We start from the raw sequence: 18,623 nt of genomic DNA, 5'->3' as shown, positions 1-18,623 counted from the left end.
ATATGGTCACTGGATGTGTAGCTCCTTCAAGAAAGTGACGCCATTCTTGGAAAGAATCCACTATAGCAAGAAGTTCTTTATCGTGGATCTCATAATTGATTTTAGCAGCAGAGAACTTTCGAGAATAGAATGAAACCGGATGGAGCTTCTTATCTTCTCCCATTTATGAAAGTACAGCTCCCAAAGCAAAATCCGAAGCATCAGTTTCTAAATAGAAGGCCTTTGTAAAGTCTGGATGTATCAAGATTGGAGCCGTAGTAAATGCGGTCTTCAGGTTTTGAAACGCCTTCTCTGCTAGAGGTCCCCATTCCAGCTTATCCTTGCATGTCAATCGAGTGAGAGGAGCAGCAACTTGAGAGTAATTCTTGATACAGATCCGATAGAAGTTAGCAAAACCAAGAAAGCATTGTACGTCTCTAACCGTCTTCGGAACCTCCCAGGACATGATTGCTTCCACCTTCTTGGGGTCCATCTTCAAGCCTTCCGTAGTCGCAACGAACCCCAGAAACTCCATCTCTATTTGGTGAAACAAACACTTCTCCAACTTGGCATATAGTCCTTGCTCCCATAGTTTCTCCAATACCAAACGAACGTGTTTTTCATACACTTCCTCATTTTTGGAGAATATCAAAATATCATCCAAATAGATGACAACAAAATCATCAAGGTACTCTCAAAAAATGTCATTCATCATATGTTGAAAGACCACTGGAGCATTGGTAAGACCAAAGGGCATGACATTATATTCAAAATGGCCATACCTTGTACGGAACGCTGTCTTCCACTCATCTCCTTCCTTGATTCGTACGAGGTTGTAAGCTCCCCTTAGATCAATTTTTGTAAAGATCCTTGCACGTCCAAGTTGTTCTAAGAGACCAGAAATCAAGGGTAACGGGTAACGATTCTTCTTTGTTACCTTATTGAGGCCTCGATAGTCCACGCACATCCGCAACGAGCCATCTTTCTTCTTCACAAATAAGATGGGTGCTCCAGCTGACGATTTTGAATGACGGATGAAGTTCTTGGCTAGATTCTCGTCGATGTACTTCCGCAACTCCGTCAACTCCATCTGCGATAGATTGTAGATTGGGCCAAAAGGCGGTTGTGTTCCTTCCTCTAAGTCTATGGCGCAATCATATGGTCTGTGTTCCGGTAGCATGTCGGCATTTTTCTTTTGAAACACGTCTTTAAAATCCTTATATTGCTCCTGTATACTTGCTGTCGAGATCTTCTCCCCGATAGTTGGAGCTACATAAATGACAAACGGTGTGCCTCCCTTGGACAATCTTATAAATGCTCTTGCTCCAATAAATAAGGATTTTTCTATTCGGGGTTTTCTACTAGGCTTGCTCTTGGGTGGTTTTGTGGGAAAGGTCATCTTCCGCAACTTCCAATCTATGGATGGGTTATGCTTTTCTAACCAGGAAAGACCAAGAATAACAGGATTTGATGGGGTTCTAATAATATTGAAAATAATTTGACTACTATGATCCTTAAACGTCACTTCTATAGGTTCTGATTCATGGGTGATACTATGAGACAATAAAAGTCATCTATCTATGACCTCAACGTGAACAGGTTTGGATTTTTGTACTAAAAGGATCTTATGACGCTTTGCAAATTCTTCGTCTAAAAAATAAGCAGATGCTCCTGAATCTAATAATGCTAAGGTTCTCAGTTTCTGAGGGCCAATAAGTAAAAGGATTGTAAAACAAAGGGCAGGTTGAGCGAAAAGAAAGGAACCTAGTTGTTGTTGCGATATTTCACTATCCAGCCGCACGGTTCCTATTGTGGCTGGGCATCCTCGTTTTCCTGAATAAACGCACCCCTAGTCTTGATAATACGTCGATTTTGCTTCTTGGGGCAGTTTCCAACTTTGTGGCCTTCTTCACCGCAATACAAGCATAGACCTTCCTCCATACGCCGCTTTTTTTTCTTCTAGAGTAAGAGATTTGACACGTACCGCATCAATTTGCATGTCTTGTATATCTAAATGTGAACTCACGCTGCTTGCCGACATAGTTGGGGTGTGGTGAACCGTATGTTGTCTTGAACGTTGGTTTTGGCGACATTGGAATAGGCGGTTATTGCACTTCACAGCTTGGCTAATAGCTTCATTAAGCGTTTGCGGATCAGGAAGAGTTAACAGCAAATCCTTCACATCGTCCCTTAAACCCCAATAGAATTGACTCATCAACGCTTCTTCGTTCCAATTGATGTCGCATGCTAATTGCCTGAAGTCCGATGCATAGACTGATGTAGAACGCATCCCTTGTCGTAGTGACCGGATCTTTGTTGTAGCCCATCGAAACTTGTCGTGTTCACCAAATGCTTTCGCAAATGCCTCCAAAAAGGTTTCAAAGTTGTTTAGTATGGACGATCGTTTCTCAAACAAAGGAGCAAACCATGATAGAGCTTGTCCTGTAAGTAAGGTTCCAACAAGTCCAACACGTGACTCCTCCGTTGGATAGCGTTCGGGCTGTAAAACTGTTATCAACCTGATTTGATTGACGAATCCTCGAAACTTGGAACGTGTACCATCGAACTTATCCGGAAGGCTAACTCGGGGTTCCTTATGTTGTAGAACCAGCGGTGCTTGTTGAACTTGAGGCAAAGTTGCTTCTCCAAGTGTAGAAGTTTGAGGCTGGTGCAACCTAGATTGTGCCATCCCAGATGCTCCATCATTATGAAGCCTTGCCACAACTCCTTCAATCTCTGCAGTTCTTTGCGATAATGTAGTGAGGGCATTCATGATAGCATCTAACTTGGACTCTAAACTTTCCGTCATACTAATGTCTTGGCCCCCGACCATTCTTAGAGAAGGACAAAAATGACTCTACAAGAAGACAATATTGGTTTAGAGGAGGGTACTCCGCAACCTCTAAAATGCCTTAAGAGCTTCAAGAAAAGGGGTAATCTACTCTCTCCAAGAAGAATAAGACTCCAATATTGTAACAAAAGAAGTATCAGTTTAGAGGAGGGTAATCCGCAACCTCTAAAGTGCTAGTACACTTCCAAGCAGAGGAGTAATCCACACTCTAACAAAGAAGAAACTAGCTCAGATATCTGAGGTAAGTGAAGTCTCGACAAACTGTCACGGACACAGAATACAGACTTGATATCTACCAAGAAGTTCAAGAAGAACTGGCAAGAACTAGATTAATCAGATGAATATAAGAACAATACCAGAGAGGTGAGCTAGAGCTCCAAGAGATGTGTTGTCGAGACTGAAGAACTCTTCAGCCTCGATCCCAATATATACTCCTATTTAGGAAGCTTCTCAAGCAACTTCTACCAACTAGGAAGCTTCTAGAAGGTTCTAGAGACTTGCTTCTAGAAGGTTCTAAAAACTTATCTCTAGAAGGTTCTAAGGACTATGTCCCTAACATCTTCTACTAACTAAGAAGCTTCTAGAAGGTTCCAGAGACTTGCTTCTAGAAGGTTCTAGAAGCTTGTCTCTAGAAGGTTCTAGAAACTTGTCCCTAGAAGGTTCTAAGGACTATGTCCCTAACATTTATATCAAATTTTGATTCAGCCTCTTATTATATTTAATTTTGCATCATCTATCACAGAGAGTCGTGTTTCTTTGTGGCATGGATAATTGGAACATCCAACATCTACATTATTTAGAAAGATCATTCCATGTATAACTGGGCAGAATTTAAACCCTCTAGATATAGACTCTATGGAATTATGTCGTATATGTTTGCAAGATAAGATGATTACTCAGCTTTTAATTTGGAAACTCCCACAAGAATTACCACCAATGCTTGAAAGATTGCATGGTGATATTTGTGGTCCTATTAATCCAATATCAGGACTATTTCATTATTTTTTGGTCTTTGTTGATACATCAAGTAAATAATCACATGTTATATTATTATCAACTCAAAGCATGGTATTTGCCAATCTTATATCTATGCTTATTTTTTTTCAGGCACATTTTCCTGATTATCCTATAAAAACATTGCGTGTAGATAATACAAAAGAATTTGCATCAAAGTCTTTTGAAGACTATTATACTGCAACAGGAATTGAGTTGACATATTGTGTTCCATATGAACATGGTCAAAATCGACTTGTAGAGTCATTTATAAAGCGTATACAATTCATTACCCAGCCACTCTTCCTTCATACAAATTTACCTGCATCTATGTGGAATCATGTAGTTTTACATGCTGCAGCATTAATATGCCTCTACCCTTCTTCTATTGAAATTGTTTCACAACATGAGCTCATTTTGGAACATGTTCCAAATATATCTCACTTATGAGTATTTGGTTGCCATATTTAGATTCTAGTACTAGAACCTCAATGATGTATCATTGGGACTCATCTACAAAAAGACATATATGTTGGTTTTGATTCACCAAGCATTATTTGTATTCTTGATCTATCAACTGGCACATTATTACTTGCATATTTACAAAATTATCATTTTGAAGAGAATGTATTTTCATCTCTTCAAAGAAGAGTATCCAATCAACAAAGAAATAAAGTACTTATATTTAAAACACTGAAAACATTTACAATGAATCCCGATCCTAAGACATCTTTGACTGAAATTGAAGTTGTTAAGATTTTACATCTAAAATGGATTGCAGATGAAACACCTGATAACTTCAATGATGAACCTAGAATTATGAGAGTTCCTATTGATGAGGCTCAAAATGCACTTGCTCAGATTGCAGTGTTATTGACTATAATACATCTAGTTATAACAACAACAACTAAAAGAACTCGTGGACTAGATAAACAACCACATAAAAAGAAAGCTATTATATTGACTAATCCTAGTATTATTTTTCAAGAAATTGCCATTCATCCTATGGGACCACCAATTCATGATGATATATCCATGCATAATGTACCTTCAATTCTTTTGGAAAAAAATCTTAGAATTGGAAGAGATAAGAACAAGTTGAATAAAGAATTATCTATTCTGTATTGTGCTACAGATGATATTTGGGAAAGACCATCTATTACGGTAGATGAATCATTGCATGTATGATTATAAAAGCCCTTTCTTACGAAAAAAATGATCTTGAACCTCAAACCATTGAGGAGGCGATGCGTCGCTTTGATTGGTCAAAATAAAAAATACTATTGAGGAGGAGTATGCTTCTTAACATAAGAAGAAAGTCTTTGGTCCAATTGTAGATACTCTTATATCTTGGCTTGTGGGATATAAGATGGTATTAATACACAAACGAGATGTTCAGGGTCAAATAACCTATTATAAAGTTCATCTTGTTGCTCAAAGATTTATTCAACTATTTGGCATTGATTATGAATCTACATATTCTCCAATCATGGATTCAATTACATTTTGATATATTATTAGAATGATGGTTCATTCCACCTTTGAGATGCATCTAATGGATGTGGTAAGTACATATCTATATGGTTCTCTTGATGCAAATATTTATATGAAAGTTCCACCAGGTTTAAAAACAGGAATTTCAAATGGATCTATTCTAAGACAATATTGTAGTATTAAATTATATAAGACCTTGTATGGTTTAAAACAATCTGAATGCATGTGGTATGAACAACTTTGAGATTATTTAATTACACATAAGTTTATAAATGATCCACTAATCCCTTGTTTCTTTATCAAATGAGATAAAAGTGGTTTTGTGATCATCGCTGTATATGTTGATGATCTTAATCTAGTAGACACTACATCTGCATGTATTACAGCTACTAACCTACTTATACATGAATTTGAAATGAAAATGCTAAAAAAAATAACTTTATACATTGGTCTTGAGATTATGCATCTCACAGATGGTAGCATTTTTCTCTACCAACTAATGTATATTAGACAAATCTTGTAAAGATTTAATATGATTGATGCTTATCCATTGTCCACACCAATGGTTGGACGTGGTCGTGATGGTCATGATCCATACTATCCATGTGAGGAGGAGGAGGAAATATTAGAAGATCAATATCCATACCTCGCAAAGGTTGGAGCACTTTTTATATTTGGCTATATCTACAAGACAAGATATTGCATTTGCAGTTAATATTCTTGCAGGACATAGTGCACATCCAACACTATAACATTGGAATGATATCAAATATTTATTACATTATTTAAAAGGTATTGAAGACTTAGGATTATACTAAACATAATTTGCAGATCCAAAATTGGTTGGATATTGTGATGCGAGATATAAATTTGAGACTACAACAGCTAAATCTCAAACATGATATATATTTTTAAGACATGGAGTTGTAATATCATGGAAATCAATGAAACAAACAATAACTGCAATTTCATCCAACTATGTAGAAATTATTGTCTTCCATGAAGCATCTTGAGAATGTATTTGATTGCGATCAATTCATAAATTCATTCAAATAACTTGTAGATTTTCATATGATGATTCTCCAACTATCTTACATGAAGATAATAGCACTTGTATTGCATAGATGCAAGTTGGTTTCATTAAAGGCAACAAGACAAAGCATATTGATCCAAAGTATTTTAGTTATATCCATGACTTGATTACTGATCAAGCTCTTATAATTAAGAAAATTGAATCTACAAATAATCTTGCTGATCTCTTCACTAAAGCTCTCCCATTGTACAACCATCGTTGACTTACTTATGGTATTGATATGTGGTGACTTGTTTTTCTTGAATAAGAAAATTAATGAGCTCTTTAAATAATTAAAGAAAATAATATTGTACTCTTTTTTCTTCATCTATGGTTTTGTTCTTAAATAAAATAAGGTTTTCCTAGATAAGGTTTTAATGAAGCAACAATTATTGATCTTGCGAGATTACATATAAGTATAGATCATAATTTTGTAAAAATTTTATATTATATAAATATTATGATGAGCAAGGAGGAGTGTTGAGAGCATTAAATGTAGCCGGTGCTCTCCATAATATTTAATGTAGTCTAAAATAAATACTATAGCTATAGTATTTGGAATGTAGTGGAGAGGAACTGTTTATCCTCTCCCCTTCTCTTCTTGTATACTAGACACAACCAAATCAATAGATTTTTATGTGTGAAGCTCTCTCTCCTTAGAAACCCTTGTGTGTGTATTACTTACTATTACTCTTGTGTGTGTATTACTTAATACTACTCTTGTGTCTTTCTAAACATTCTCAACAATAACCTCATAGAAAGCATTCACAGCCACCTGGAGAATGACATTCTCAACAGTAACCTCATAGAAAGCATTCACAGCCACGTGGAGGATGAGGTGCGCATGGTGGAGGTTCAAAGTTGGACTTCTGTGAATTTTTCTAGTCACTGTATCCTGGGTTGGTCGCACTGGTGTTGGAATCGAGTCATTAAACTTCTTTCCGGTCTATTTAAGCTAATCCCTGTGATTGCTAGTGGGATCCGAGAGTTTTGCTGAGCGAGTCTTAAGTGGGCTGTTATGTTGCTAGCTATTGTACATAGAGAGTAGATTTAAATTAATTTAATTGTTTTTGTTTGGTTTACGAGGTTTTGCTTTTTGTAAGGTCTTGTTTAGAATGAGATGGGGAATGGTGGAGGGAAGTGTGCGAGTAGGGAGCAGAGTGCGCGTTCGTCGCGGCCGCCAAGGCTTCGGTCCAAGAGGCGCGAGACACTCGTGCAGGCGTCCACAAGTTCAGTTGCGTTGAAGCCAAGTTCCAGCAAGGAGAAGGCCATCGAGTTCGACCCTGCCACTCTGGTGCCTGTGATTGGCAAGGTTCGTTTCCGTCTCACACTCTTGCACTCCTCTAGCCCCCAATTGGTTGGCTTGGCTCACTTGGAATGATTAACCGAGTAACATCTGTTTCTTGACCTCGATTTTATAGAAAGACCCTACTGAAGTTGCGAAATTCAACGATGATGGCGACAATCGGATCGATACAAATATTACCTTTGATGTGGACAATGCTGCGAACGAGTCGGGAAGGAGGCTCCAAGACGACGAGATCCAAAGAGTTGATATGAAGGTCGCAGATATGCTCCTCGAGGACAGGAGCATACCTGTTAACAATCGAACAGCTGATCCGGGACAAATTCCCGCCATTCCGGGTGAAACTGAGGACGATGCATATGGTGCTGTTTTGCTTGCTGAATTGTTCATTTTGTGACTTTTAAAATAGGATTAAATTGCATTGAATCACGCACATGCCCTTGCGGTATGATCTTTGTGCGTTGGATCTTGTATTATGATATCGATTATTTCCTATGTGTGTATATTCCTGTTGAAAATGTATCTGTTTCGAGATTTCTTCTGATTTAGCATCATTGACGCGGGTTGTTTAGAATTGGCCGTTTCAGCTCTAGTTTGGATGCGGTGATTACACATCAACTGATTACGCATTTTCTGGATGTAGGTTTTTCAGTGGAAACCCCGCTGGAGAGGTCGGCGAGTCTCACGGACAGCGAGAATCAGGGTTCTCTGACAGCGCCTCTAGCCACCAGTGAGACCGAGGGAGCGACATCCCACAATTCCAGAACCTCGGCTGACACGACGGCTTCTCCTCGGGTATGATACAGGCCTAAAAGCAAATGTTGGTTTCTAGCTGTGGCATGTCTCACGTTTTCTTGCTTCTCGAAGAAAAAGAAAGCAAGAGGAGTGACTTTCAAAAGAGATGTGAGAGTGGAGAGATATATGGGAGGGTTATACTAAGATTCATAGTAGTAGGAAGAATAAACTTCTCCGTAGGAGCAAAGTTACGTGGTGATAGAGCAACATGGTCAAGATGCACTAGGCTAACTTCTCTTGGATACCTTCTTCTCCGAGAACACTCCAACTTGCTTCACTGAGTCAACAAGTTGGTTGTTTGATAGGATTATCAACCGTGGAAGGAGTGGTTTTCCAACTGCACAGGAGAACTCGGCGAAAAGGTTTTGGACGTTGTCTTCTTTCATGGCCTCCAAAGAGGTCATGGAAGGAGCGCGCGAGAAAAAACATGGACCAATTCTGATGGAGCACTCTGGCCGAGGGATTGGCTACCACGTTTGCTTGAAGGAATTCTCAACGGGAGAAAGCTGCGAGTGCTGGGCATTGCATACAACGCACAAGCAAGTTCGTGGCGAACTGGTGATTATGGTGTGAGAGCCGATGGACATAAAGATATTGCTCATAATTTGTCCCAGATTCTGATCGTGTCTGAAAGGTAAGTATATTATTATTCTTGTCTAGCGGTGAGTGTAGACCGTCACAGTAGTCTTTGACTAGTTAGCTTATATGATTTGTTTTGCTGGGAACAACGATGGTTAGAAATTACGTGTAGGTGAAGGTCCAGACTTCACATTCATCTTTAACAGGGTTGTTGATGGTGCCATCTTGTTTAATTTTGTGCAGTTGTCCCTTGGGAAGAAATCCATTTGTATTAGTCAGCCATTCTTATGGTGGTATTGTCATAAAGAGCTTGGTGGCCTATTGCAATGGCGTTTCCAATTCACCACTTGAGAGAGGAATGGATCGTCTCAAAATTGCAGAAAGCCACGCCGCTGCTAAGTTTATGGAAGAGCTCCAGGCGTGTGTGTTCTATGGTGTGCCTCATAGAGGATCAATTTTTGCCACAATCGCCAGTTGCTTTTTATTGCGCACGGGAAGGACTGTTTCCGAACTGAGGCCTGGCAGTCGGGAGATTTTGCAATTGAATAGAGAATATGAGTTGGCTATGCAAAAGCGACATGTGATACAATACGCATTTGTTGAAACCATTCCGGTGGTAAGTCGAGGGTCTACTTTTCTCTCGGTCTAATAGCTGGATATGTCCATCTCGGCTTTCATGTCCAATTCATAGCCCTGTTCTAGGTTTCGAGAAGCCTTCTTCAACGTATGATCAATTCACTAATAGGTCAAACTCTTTCCAACACTGAAAAGAACTTATAGTATGATCTTGTAGTACTTCACACGTACAAATTTATACATCTGCATTTCAATATACCGATAACCTGTTGAACATCAAGCACAAGATCTGTGTTTTGTACTTCAAATAGGATTTAGTTAGCATGGTAAAAGTTTTGAGTGTCTCATCTGTGGAATGTAGACTGACCAAATATGCTGTGCAGGTATGGAACTGCATGGTGGTAGATTCTTCTTCTGCACGAGGGTCCCTTGATGATCATGAATATGTGGCTCTACCGGGCACCAGTCACAAGACTGTGTGCAAGCATAGGACAATTCAATCTGTAGGGATTGTAAAGTTTGTAGAGTTGATCAAGAAAGTTGCAACAGCCCTGGATCCTGCACCATTAGTGGTGCCTATCTCTACGAATGAAAATGCGTATTCAGGTACTGCCAACTAGCGTCACATGCTTGACAAGGCTGGCTCATGCTATGTGTTGGACGAAATATCTTCAAGAACTTTAGTCGTAGGGGAGGGAGATGTTTATGATGAATTTGTAGTAACAAGTGCTACTAGAGGGAGTCACACAACCCTCGAAACCTCACAATTACATCCTCAAGGGAGTTTAGGATTCTCATTGTTCAGCTCCATTTGGTTTTCTGCTTTTCACAGGTTGCAATAACAGGAACTTATTCTGCTTGGTTTTGTGTTTGAAATAGGTCACCCTATTCACAGAGGTGATGCGGCCCAAAACTGCAATGAAGAGACCCAAGGACGTGATATGAAGGTCGCAGATGCGTTTCTTCTTGAGGACAGGAGCATACCTGTTAACAACCGAACAGCTGATCCGGGACAAATTCCCGCCGTTCCGGGTGATGTTTTACTTGCTGAATTGTTTATTTTGTGACTTTTAAAATAGGATTAAATTGCATTGAATCACGCACATGTCCTTGCGGTATGATCTTTGTGCGTTGGATCTTGTATTATGATATCGATTATTTCCTATGTGTGTATATTCCTGTTGAAAATGTATCTGTTTCGAGATTTCTTCTGATTTAGCATCTTTGACGCGTGTTGTTTAGAATTGGCCGTTCAAGCTCCAGCTTTCCTGTAGCATTTGTTGAATGTTGCGGGTGAAATACTTCAATGCTTTTGTTTCTTCGTCGGATTTTTGTGCTCACGCATGCTGGTTAGTTTGGCGTACAGCTCATGTGACCAATATGATCAGGGATAAGGCCCCTGCACCCACGCGTAAAGATACATGTGCGGCGGCGCAGTTGGGGTCCACGTTGTACGTGGGGAACTTGGCGTGGAGTGTTGGCGAAGCGGACCTTGCCAAGGTTTGCCAAGGTTTGCATGTGGGCGACGTGAAGAAAGTGGAGGTGATTTATGACCAGCAGCGCCGGAAGAGCCGAGGGTTTGCGTTCGTGACGATGGCCACCAACGACGACGCGCACGCTTTGATCAGTGCATTGGACGGCTTTTATATGAGAGGGAGGGCGTTGAAGGTGAACTTCGCGCACAAGTGGTTGACTCCGCGGTTTAAGAGGCGAGAGGGGTGAGAGGGGGGGCAGAGGGGTTCTTTATTATTACTAGGTGAGAGCCCAAAACTGAGTTGATAATGTGGAGGTCAAATAATGTTGAAATCTATGAATGCATGACGTATTCGTTTCTGCAGTGATTGTGTGTTTTCTCTCGTTCATACTGCAATAGTTGAGTTTTTTCTTTTGTTGATATATAACAATACGTCTTTAAGTAGCATGTACTAGTAGTTTGTTGTAATTGAGTAAGTTACGCTATAGCTTCTTTAGTTAAAATTCTGCCGATGGAGTTATTGATGGTTGGATCAGCTCTGGTTAAATTTAGGGTTTTAATGAAGTTGAAGAATGACTGTCTTATGTTATTGAATGGGTGATACTCTAGAGGAACGGTAGTGGCTGCGCTTCTGGCTCTTGCATTTGGTGCACCGTCCCATGCTTGTAAATTTCAGTAGCTTTACCATGTCAGGATACCGTCTTCATTTGATATGGACGTAGACTTGATTGCTCTTGCAACTCATAGATTCGTGACTGTTTGTAGATAACATTGGTTTTAGGAACAGTGGTGGCTTTGTTTTCTCGCTGGTTTCTCTTCTTTGTTTTCTCTCTCATTTCTCTTCAACTTTGAAACGCTTTTCCATTGCGTTGGGGTTTGTCTTGAGGAATCGTGATTTCGTTGATGATTTTTGTGAATTGCAGTTAGTTGTACAAGATTTTGCGAGCTGTTTTCTTGTTCTTGATTGCTCAGGTGACAGCTCTCTTACACGCATATGTTGTTTTCCCTTGTTGTGTCATGCGTGTTGCTGACATGCTTTTCTTCAAATAATACTCTGCATGATTTTAAGTAGAATGCTATTCGGATTTGCAGTTTTTTTGGATTCGTGGATCGTGTGCACCTAAACATCTGTTTCCGTATTTCTGCTACCGTGTAGAGCTAAAGTGTACTATGACCGAATGTTAATTGAATGCTTCCTTAGCTCTACGAGGCTTTTGATTCATTCTCGACGCTTTCATCGACTGTCATCTCCTGCTATTTTGTTTTCTAGCAACAATAGAAAATTTACTAAGAACTCGCAGATCCGCAGAAAAGATGAGCTTCATGTCCTCGTGGACAATTCAGGATGGCAACTGTGTTTCCGAGTATGACTCACCGAGGCTTGACAGAGAGTGTGACTCAAAGATACGCTAGTTCAATAACGTGAGCAGAAATGAGAAATGGTAGGAATCCCTGGAGAAAAATATGTGGGCCCTCTCACCCATCTCAGCCCAAGAATTTTCACCTTCCAAACCCAGTAACGTATCCATGACGGTTTTGGAATTTGAAAACTCGGGGACCTGCAGTACCCCTGAGCGTGAAGGCACCTTATCTTGTGAAGGATCATTTGCTCAGACTCCTGGTGTAAGCCCTTCTCTTGCTGCCCTGCCTACTTCTGGATCATTAACACCCTTTCAGCAATTTCAGCGCAAGGATCCTGATTTACAGGTTAAGTCCTGTATCATATTCTGTCCATTACATTCCACATTTAATTCTATTATGTCTCTATTGTTGGACCTTCATCTACAAGAGATCCTCAAATTCTGATGTACCAAATTCTGAACCTAGCTGAGTAATATAGTCAATGTGATATTGTGTCTTTGAATAAATTCCCTTAATGTGGAGAAAACTAGAAATGTGTTTTTTGACATATGCTAACGCTTTGATGTTAACAGATGACGCTTGTGAAGCAGTACCTTGCCGTGATCAATACAACAACCAGGTTAGTGTTTTGTTGAATTTTGGAGCATGTTCATGTTCATTAACTGTAGCTTTCAGATGAGGATTTTTAATTAATTAAAGTCTTTCAAATTTTTCTCATTCCGTGATTTGCATGCTAAACTTCTTGTATTGTGTATGTCCAGGGAGGAGCTCCTGCAACTCAAGGTAAGCCTTTTTTGGTCTCATGGGATAAATGATTCTCTCCCTTCTCCCATGTATGACACCTATACATCTAGATCATATTAGCTCAACTACATGTTTAAGACTACACCACTGTTTGAATTTATAGGGGATTGGACCTAAACGAGCAGCAGGGATGCTAGAGTTGCGACAAAACTGAGGAACCATTTAAGAAAGTATTTTTATTTCTTCAGTCTCTCCTATGCGTGACCTTTACGACTCAATCAAACCCAAAAGCAAAATCCACACAAAAAGTGTTCCATTATTAATCATGTCAGAAAGCCATTCTCTGATTTTCAATTATGTGTTACACTCGCTTAGGATGGCCACTTGAACTTTGCATGAACCTGTTTGGCTATCTTCACCTAATCTACTGCATTGTTCTCATGTTGCAGTTACAAGATCTCAATAGTATTGTAGTCAGTGACAAACAGGTGCATTTTCAATTTTCATTTCTGATAGTATAGATAGTATAAGATGATTTATAAATCCTATGCTACCGGGTTTGGTTTTAAGCTTAGAACACTATTTGCTATATAGTTTCTAGTTCATATTAGTAATCCTGGTGCTTTATCATGTCTCTACAGTGCCTAATGTTGGTTATGTGCTTGAGTGATTGATCTGTTACAAATAGAACATGCTTCTAAAATATTTTGCTGATTGATGCTTGCAGGCATTCTCATTAATAGGGGCGTTGTAGAGTAGGTTATTTTCCTTGAATATTGAGAGCATCCTGTCAAGAGATTGTGAATTTGCAACCTAAAAAGCAAAGCAAACCTTAGCTCAGTGAGTGCGCGGAGGAATCCGAGAGGACTTGTGTCATTACTAAAAAGTGGGGTCCTTTTTGACACAGTTTACGACACCGAAATGTTGTAAAATGATGATAAAAAATTGCATTTTTTGACATTTGAATATTGAAAAAAGTGTCGAAAACCGTCTTAAAAAATGTTGTACTGAATGTCTATAAAAAGTCATTGTTTACGGCACAATGTTCAACACAGCTTTCTACATAGTGTTTGATGTGGTTTTTTACATTCCTACATTGTTTTCGACATTTTTTTAACATTCTTTTTGACGTGTATTCCTGCATAACCTTCAACATATGATTTGTCATAATGTGTTATATGTTTTTTTGACATAATTTTCAATATACTTTTGGCATAATGTTAGACTTAGAAGTGAACATATTTTTATACCTTGTTTCACTTAACAGAAATCATTCCAAATTTCAAATTTCAAATGACCAAATTTAATGGATGAATCTAGAAGTGGCCAAATTTCAAATTTCAATATTGACCACAATTTTCATCCAAATAAAGTATATGACAAGTCAAATTGAAGATCTCAAAGATACTCTTCCAATGGGACAATTTCCACTTTGAAGTAATAAAATTGAATGTGCAATTGAGAAATCCGCTAAGTATAACGGACTAGGGACCAGAATCCCCAGTTTTCCTAAAATTGGGTGTGGAACCAGGGAGTGGAGACCAAAAAAATGCACTACAGTTAGAGTGGAGACAAAACTCAAAATTGCACCAAAAGTGGTGCAATTTGATTTCAGTCCCCACTCTAACTGTAGTGCCCAGTCTAATGCCATGGCAGAGCATGTGCATGTGAGCTGCAAGGTGTGTAAGCAAGGCCAAAGATTTGGTCCTTAATTTGGTCCCCAGTCCCCTAGACTTAAGGGATGACTCAAAACAAGGCATGAAACGACAGATTGGGGACCAACAATGGACCAAATTGGGGAGTACTTGGCAGATTTCTCTAGTGAGTGATTGAAGTTTTGACCTAAACTATACAATTTTCTATTTTTTTCAGCTTTGGTCATCAAGTCTTGTTTCAAGGTGTGTATGTAGTGGAGTGGTATTTGAATTCTTTGATGCGGACCTTGAGGTCGTGGATTTACTTCTCTATAGTGACTATGATGCATTTTGCTTGTTTATTTTTTTGAGTAGCTCCTGAGAGGAAGGAAGGTGGCCAAAGCCACAAAAAAGAGGAGAGGAGAGAATAAGAGAAGATGAAGATGGATGGCTACCTCCGTAAAGGAGAAGGAAGAGAATAAAGTGAGAAAAAATGGTAGATACAAAGTTATTAAGGGGGAAGGAAGAAAATAAAGTGAGGAAAAATGGTAGATATAAAGTTATTACAAGATGATAAAATGTTTAAAAAATAAAAATAAGTTCCTAAGGAGAAAATAGAGGAGAATGAAGAGAAGGGATGTTGGATAGTTGGAGTTTTTGGTGGGATTAAAATGTAAAAAATATAAAAAGTTGAATATACTTTTATATATTTTTTAAAAAAGATTACACTTTTAAATTAATAGAGGTTCAAAGGAATTAGATGTAAAAAAAATTAAATGTAGTTTGTAAGTATAAATTTTATCTTTTAAATCAAATTATAAAATGCCCTCAATTAAAAGTTGTTTATAATGGGTAGTGTGAAGTGAAAAATGCAATGAACAAGAACAAAAGAAAGAACAATACAAATAAGTGAAAAGAATGTATAGAAGCAAATACGCACTCCAAAACTTAGTCACAATCTGTTCACTATATTTTCATCTAATAAAAAGTAAAATTTTAAATTTTAAAGTATATTTTTAGATAGATAATTTTATTTTATTTCTAATAATATAAAAACATATAAATGAGAATTATTATGAGTAAGTTATGGAAGTTTAAAGATAGGAAGTAAATATTTGAAAAGTTAAGTGAAAATATTTCACCTCAAAGGTAATTTGCATATAGATAAAAAATTCGAGCCTCACCAAGACTCATATGTAATGTATGAGAGTCTTTAAGAGAGGCCACGAGGCCTTAGTCTTATCCTCCTAACTACCTTCAAGGTGCTACAATTCATATGGGACTTGTGCACCTCTCGTCTTACAAGAACTACATTAGCTGTTGGTCCTTCTATTTTCTACTAGTAGGACTAACATTTTTGCATTTTTGACCTCACCATAGTGTTCAAAAACTTCTTATTAGCCTCACATCTCTACATGGCCTTCAAATCTTGCTCCATTTCTTCATAATGGCTCTTCAAGTGATAAAACTCATTTATTACTCAAAAATAAGTAAAAATACTAAATCAACTAAAATAATTGTCCTCAAGACTTATTAAGACTCCCTTTTTACTACTAATATTTTAATTCTTTATTTATCTAAGAATTTCTACATAATTCATCATATATTATAATTTTGGCACTTTAAATATATATCTTTTTTTCCTAAAAAAAATAATGAGTCTATTTGATAATTCACATAATTCTTAGATTTCTACTTTTTAGTGTTATTCTTTGATATAGTTATATACTTTTAAATTAGTAGAAGTTCATTTTTTATAATTACATGTTCTTTAAATCATTCAAATATGTTTTTATTTTATTGGAACCAATTGTTTTTATTCTATATCATTGCTATTTTATTTTAATTTTTTTGAATCTAATTAAATTATTTTTTAAAAATCTATTTAATGAATATATTACTACTACATGCAAGAATTTTTGAGACCAAATCTTAAACATATCTATGATCAAAGCATATAATTTATCAATTTATGTAAAAGAATAATAATAAATTTTTTATGTATAATTCTATACTTTCTATTTACAAGATTTTATGGCTACATGTATACTATTATTTCTTCTCCAAATCTCTATAAATATAGATTCAAAATTATTTAAAAAATTCTTCTAAGAAGTTTAATAAGGTAGTTGGCATTTAGAAGCAAAGTTGAATCTTTATGTAATTTTGAAGAGGATTTTAATATAAAGGATTATTCTACATGTATATGTTAAAATACCCTCAAATGCAAAGCATCAACATCTTTAAAATAATACAAATATTATAATTTTTAACTCAAAGAAGGATGGAATATGAATTTATTTTATTAAAAAATTAGATTCAAATGAATGGAATACTTAATCCATCCATGAAGTTATTTAAAAAATACACATGGATGTCAATATGGCATTCAATATTCTATTTTGATCAACATTGTATCCAATTTTGTAACTTGTTCATGATAAAATTAATTCTATTAATCTATTTGATGAATTATTCTCTAATGTAATAATAACTTTTAATAGGTTTATTGTCTTATTAACAATTGCTTCACTAATCTAGCTACTTATGACTTTAGTTTCAAAAATGATTTTTTTATATAATATTGTAAGTTTAAAAATTCAAATTTGAAAGGTTATATATATATATATATATATATATATATATAATGTAAAATACCTTGATTTTTGATTGACCAATTAATTATTAAAATAAGTATTTGATAATTCAGGAGTATAAAAGAGGTCACTACAACATCATTTGTGGCATACAATTCAATTGAGATCTTATATGCATGGGTTAAAAAATCTTAATACATGCAAATTGTCTCATTAATTCATACATATATACTTGTAAATATTTCACTTAATACACGTATATACTTATAATAAATATTTTTAATATATTATTATATTTAAGATGTCATATTTTATTATGCATTCAAGTTATATGAAGTTTAATTTTTGAATCATTTCACATGAAAGATGATAAGATTTGAATCTTTCTATTCTTTCTTTTGAAATCCATGAATTTAATGAAAATAAAATATAAACTTTGGATCCAATTGAAGATTATAAAGATGCATCCAAGTTCCAATCTTTAAATTTTATAACATTTTTTTTGATAATTTATCAAATTTATTGAAGGTCTTATATCTTTTTTATTTTAAGATGACATATATTATAAAGTATGCTATATTAAGAGATAAGTAGTTAGAAATCATATTAAGATTCAAATAGATGAGATTTTTTGTGGATTTAAGTAAAAATATCCAAAAGTATGACAAAATAAAAAGAAACTTTAACTCTGATTGTTTCCAATTTATAATATAGCCAAAGCCAAATTATTAAAAAATAAAATTAAGAAATCTTAAATATGCCATCATAGGAATATTTTCTATATATAGCTTTATATTATCATTGATTTGTACTTTTTAATATCATGTGTTTAATTAAGCTATATTTCATTTATAATATAATTTTTTTTTACACATGTTAACAACTACAATAGAAGAAGTAAAATGGACCTTGCTAGAAGAAGTTCTAAGCACATATTACAGCACTTGCATATATACTATACATACAGTTTCATGAAAATGAAGTAAAATTAAAAATTGAGCCAAATGAATGAATAAAATTGACACTCAATGAACTAAATATAATCCAAAAATACTTATATATTATTCTAAAAAATATATTCATTTTTCTTTTTATTTTTAGAATATATTATCATAATTCCATATTAAAAGATAATGTATTTATTTTGATATAGTATTTTATAAGATA

General features: G+C 36.2%; 2 protein-coding genes across 3 annotated transcripts; both read left to right on the top strand.

The window, feature by feature from the left end:
* Positions 1-7,288: 7,288 nt before the first annotated feature.
* LOC112286569 (uncharacterized) lies at positions 7,289-12,091 on the top strand. 2 transcript variants are annotated; one of them, XM_024528546.3, is made up of 9 exons: positions 7,289-7,701; positions 7,811-8,057; positions 8,339-8,490; positions 8,796-9,124; positions 9,313-9,685; positions 10,029-10,251; positions 10,525-10,677; positions 11,012-11,401; positions 12,043-12,091. In XM_024528546.3, exons 1-8 carry the CDS (start codon positions 7,510-7,512, stop codon positions 11,365-11,367), a joined length of 2,025 nt encoding a protein of 674 aa, XP_024384314.1. In that variant the 5' UTR covers positions 7,289-7,509; the 3' UTR covers positions 11,368-11,401; positions 12,043-12,091. The 2 variants fall into 2 exon arrangements, with proteins under 2 accessions (XP_024384314.1, XP_024384315.1); XM_024528547.3 differs by having other exon boundaries at positions 7,370-7,701; positions 7,811-8,033.
* A 79-nt stretch (positions 12,092-12,170) lies between these two features.
* On the top strand, positions 12,171-14,269 carry LOC112286570 (uncharacterized). Its single transcript, XM_024528548.3, has 5 exons — positions 12,171-12,826; positions 13,054-13,100; positions 13,243-13,264; positions 13,675-13,713; positions 13,953-14,269. The coding sequence occupies exons 1-5, from the start codon at positions 12,584-12,586 to the stop codon at positions 13,977-13,979; spliced, it is 378 nt and encodes a 125-aa protein (XP_024384316.1). The 5' UTR covers positions 12,171-12,583; the 3' UTR covers positions 13,980-14,269.
* Positions 14,270-18,623: the final 4,354 nt, after the last annotated feature.

The sequence above is a fragment of the Physcomitrium patens genome, chromosome 9 (assembly GCF_059467195.1).
Source record: "Physcomitrium patens ecotype Gransden chromosome 9, ASM5946719v1, whole genome shotgun sequence".
NCBI classification, from domain to species: Eukaryota; Viridiplantae; Streptophyta; class Bryopsida; order Funariales; family Funariaceae; genus Physcomitrium; species Physcomitrium patens.
Note: the sequence above shows the minus strand (reverse complement) of the source record. Positions and strands in the feature narration are given on the sequence as shown.

Coding starts and splice junctions, on each gene's coding strand:
- LOC112286569 (XM_024528546.3), top strand. CDS start 7,510: ATGGGGAATGGTGGAGGGAAGTGTGCGAGTAGGGAGCAGAGTGCGCGT. Junction 7,702..7,810: donor TGGTGCCTGTGATTGGCAAG/GTTCGTTTCCGT, acceptor TCGATTTTATAG/AAAGACCCTACTGAAGTTGC. Junction 10,678..11,011: donor ACAAATTCCCGCCGTTCCGG/GTGATGTTTTAC, acceptor TTTGGCGTACAG/CTCATGTGACCAATATGATC.
- LOC112286570 (XM_024528548.3), top strand. CDS start 12,584: ATGTGGGCCCTCTCACCCATCTCAGCCCAAGAATTTTCACCTTCCAAA. Junction 12,827..13,053: donor GCAAGGATCCTGATTTACAG/GTTAAGTCCTGT, acceptor TGATGTTAACAG/ATGACGCTTGTGAAGCAGTA. Junction 13,714..13,952: donor TTGTAGTCAGTGACAAACAG/GTGCATTTTCAA, acceptor TGATGCTTGCAG/GCATTCTCATTAATAGGGGC.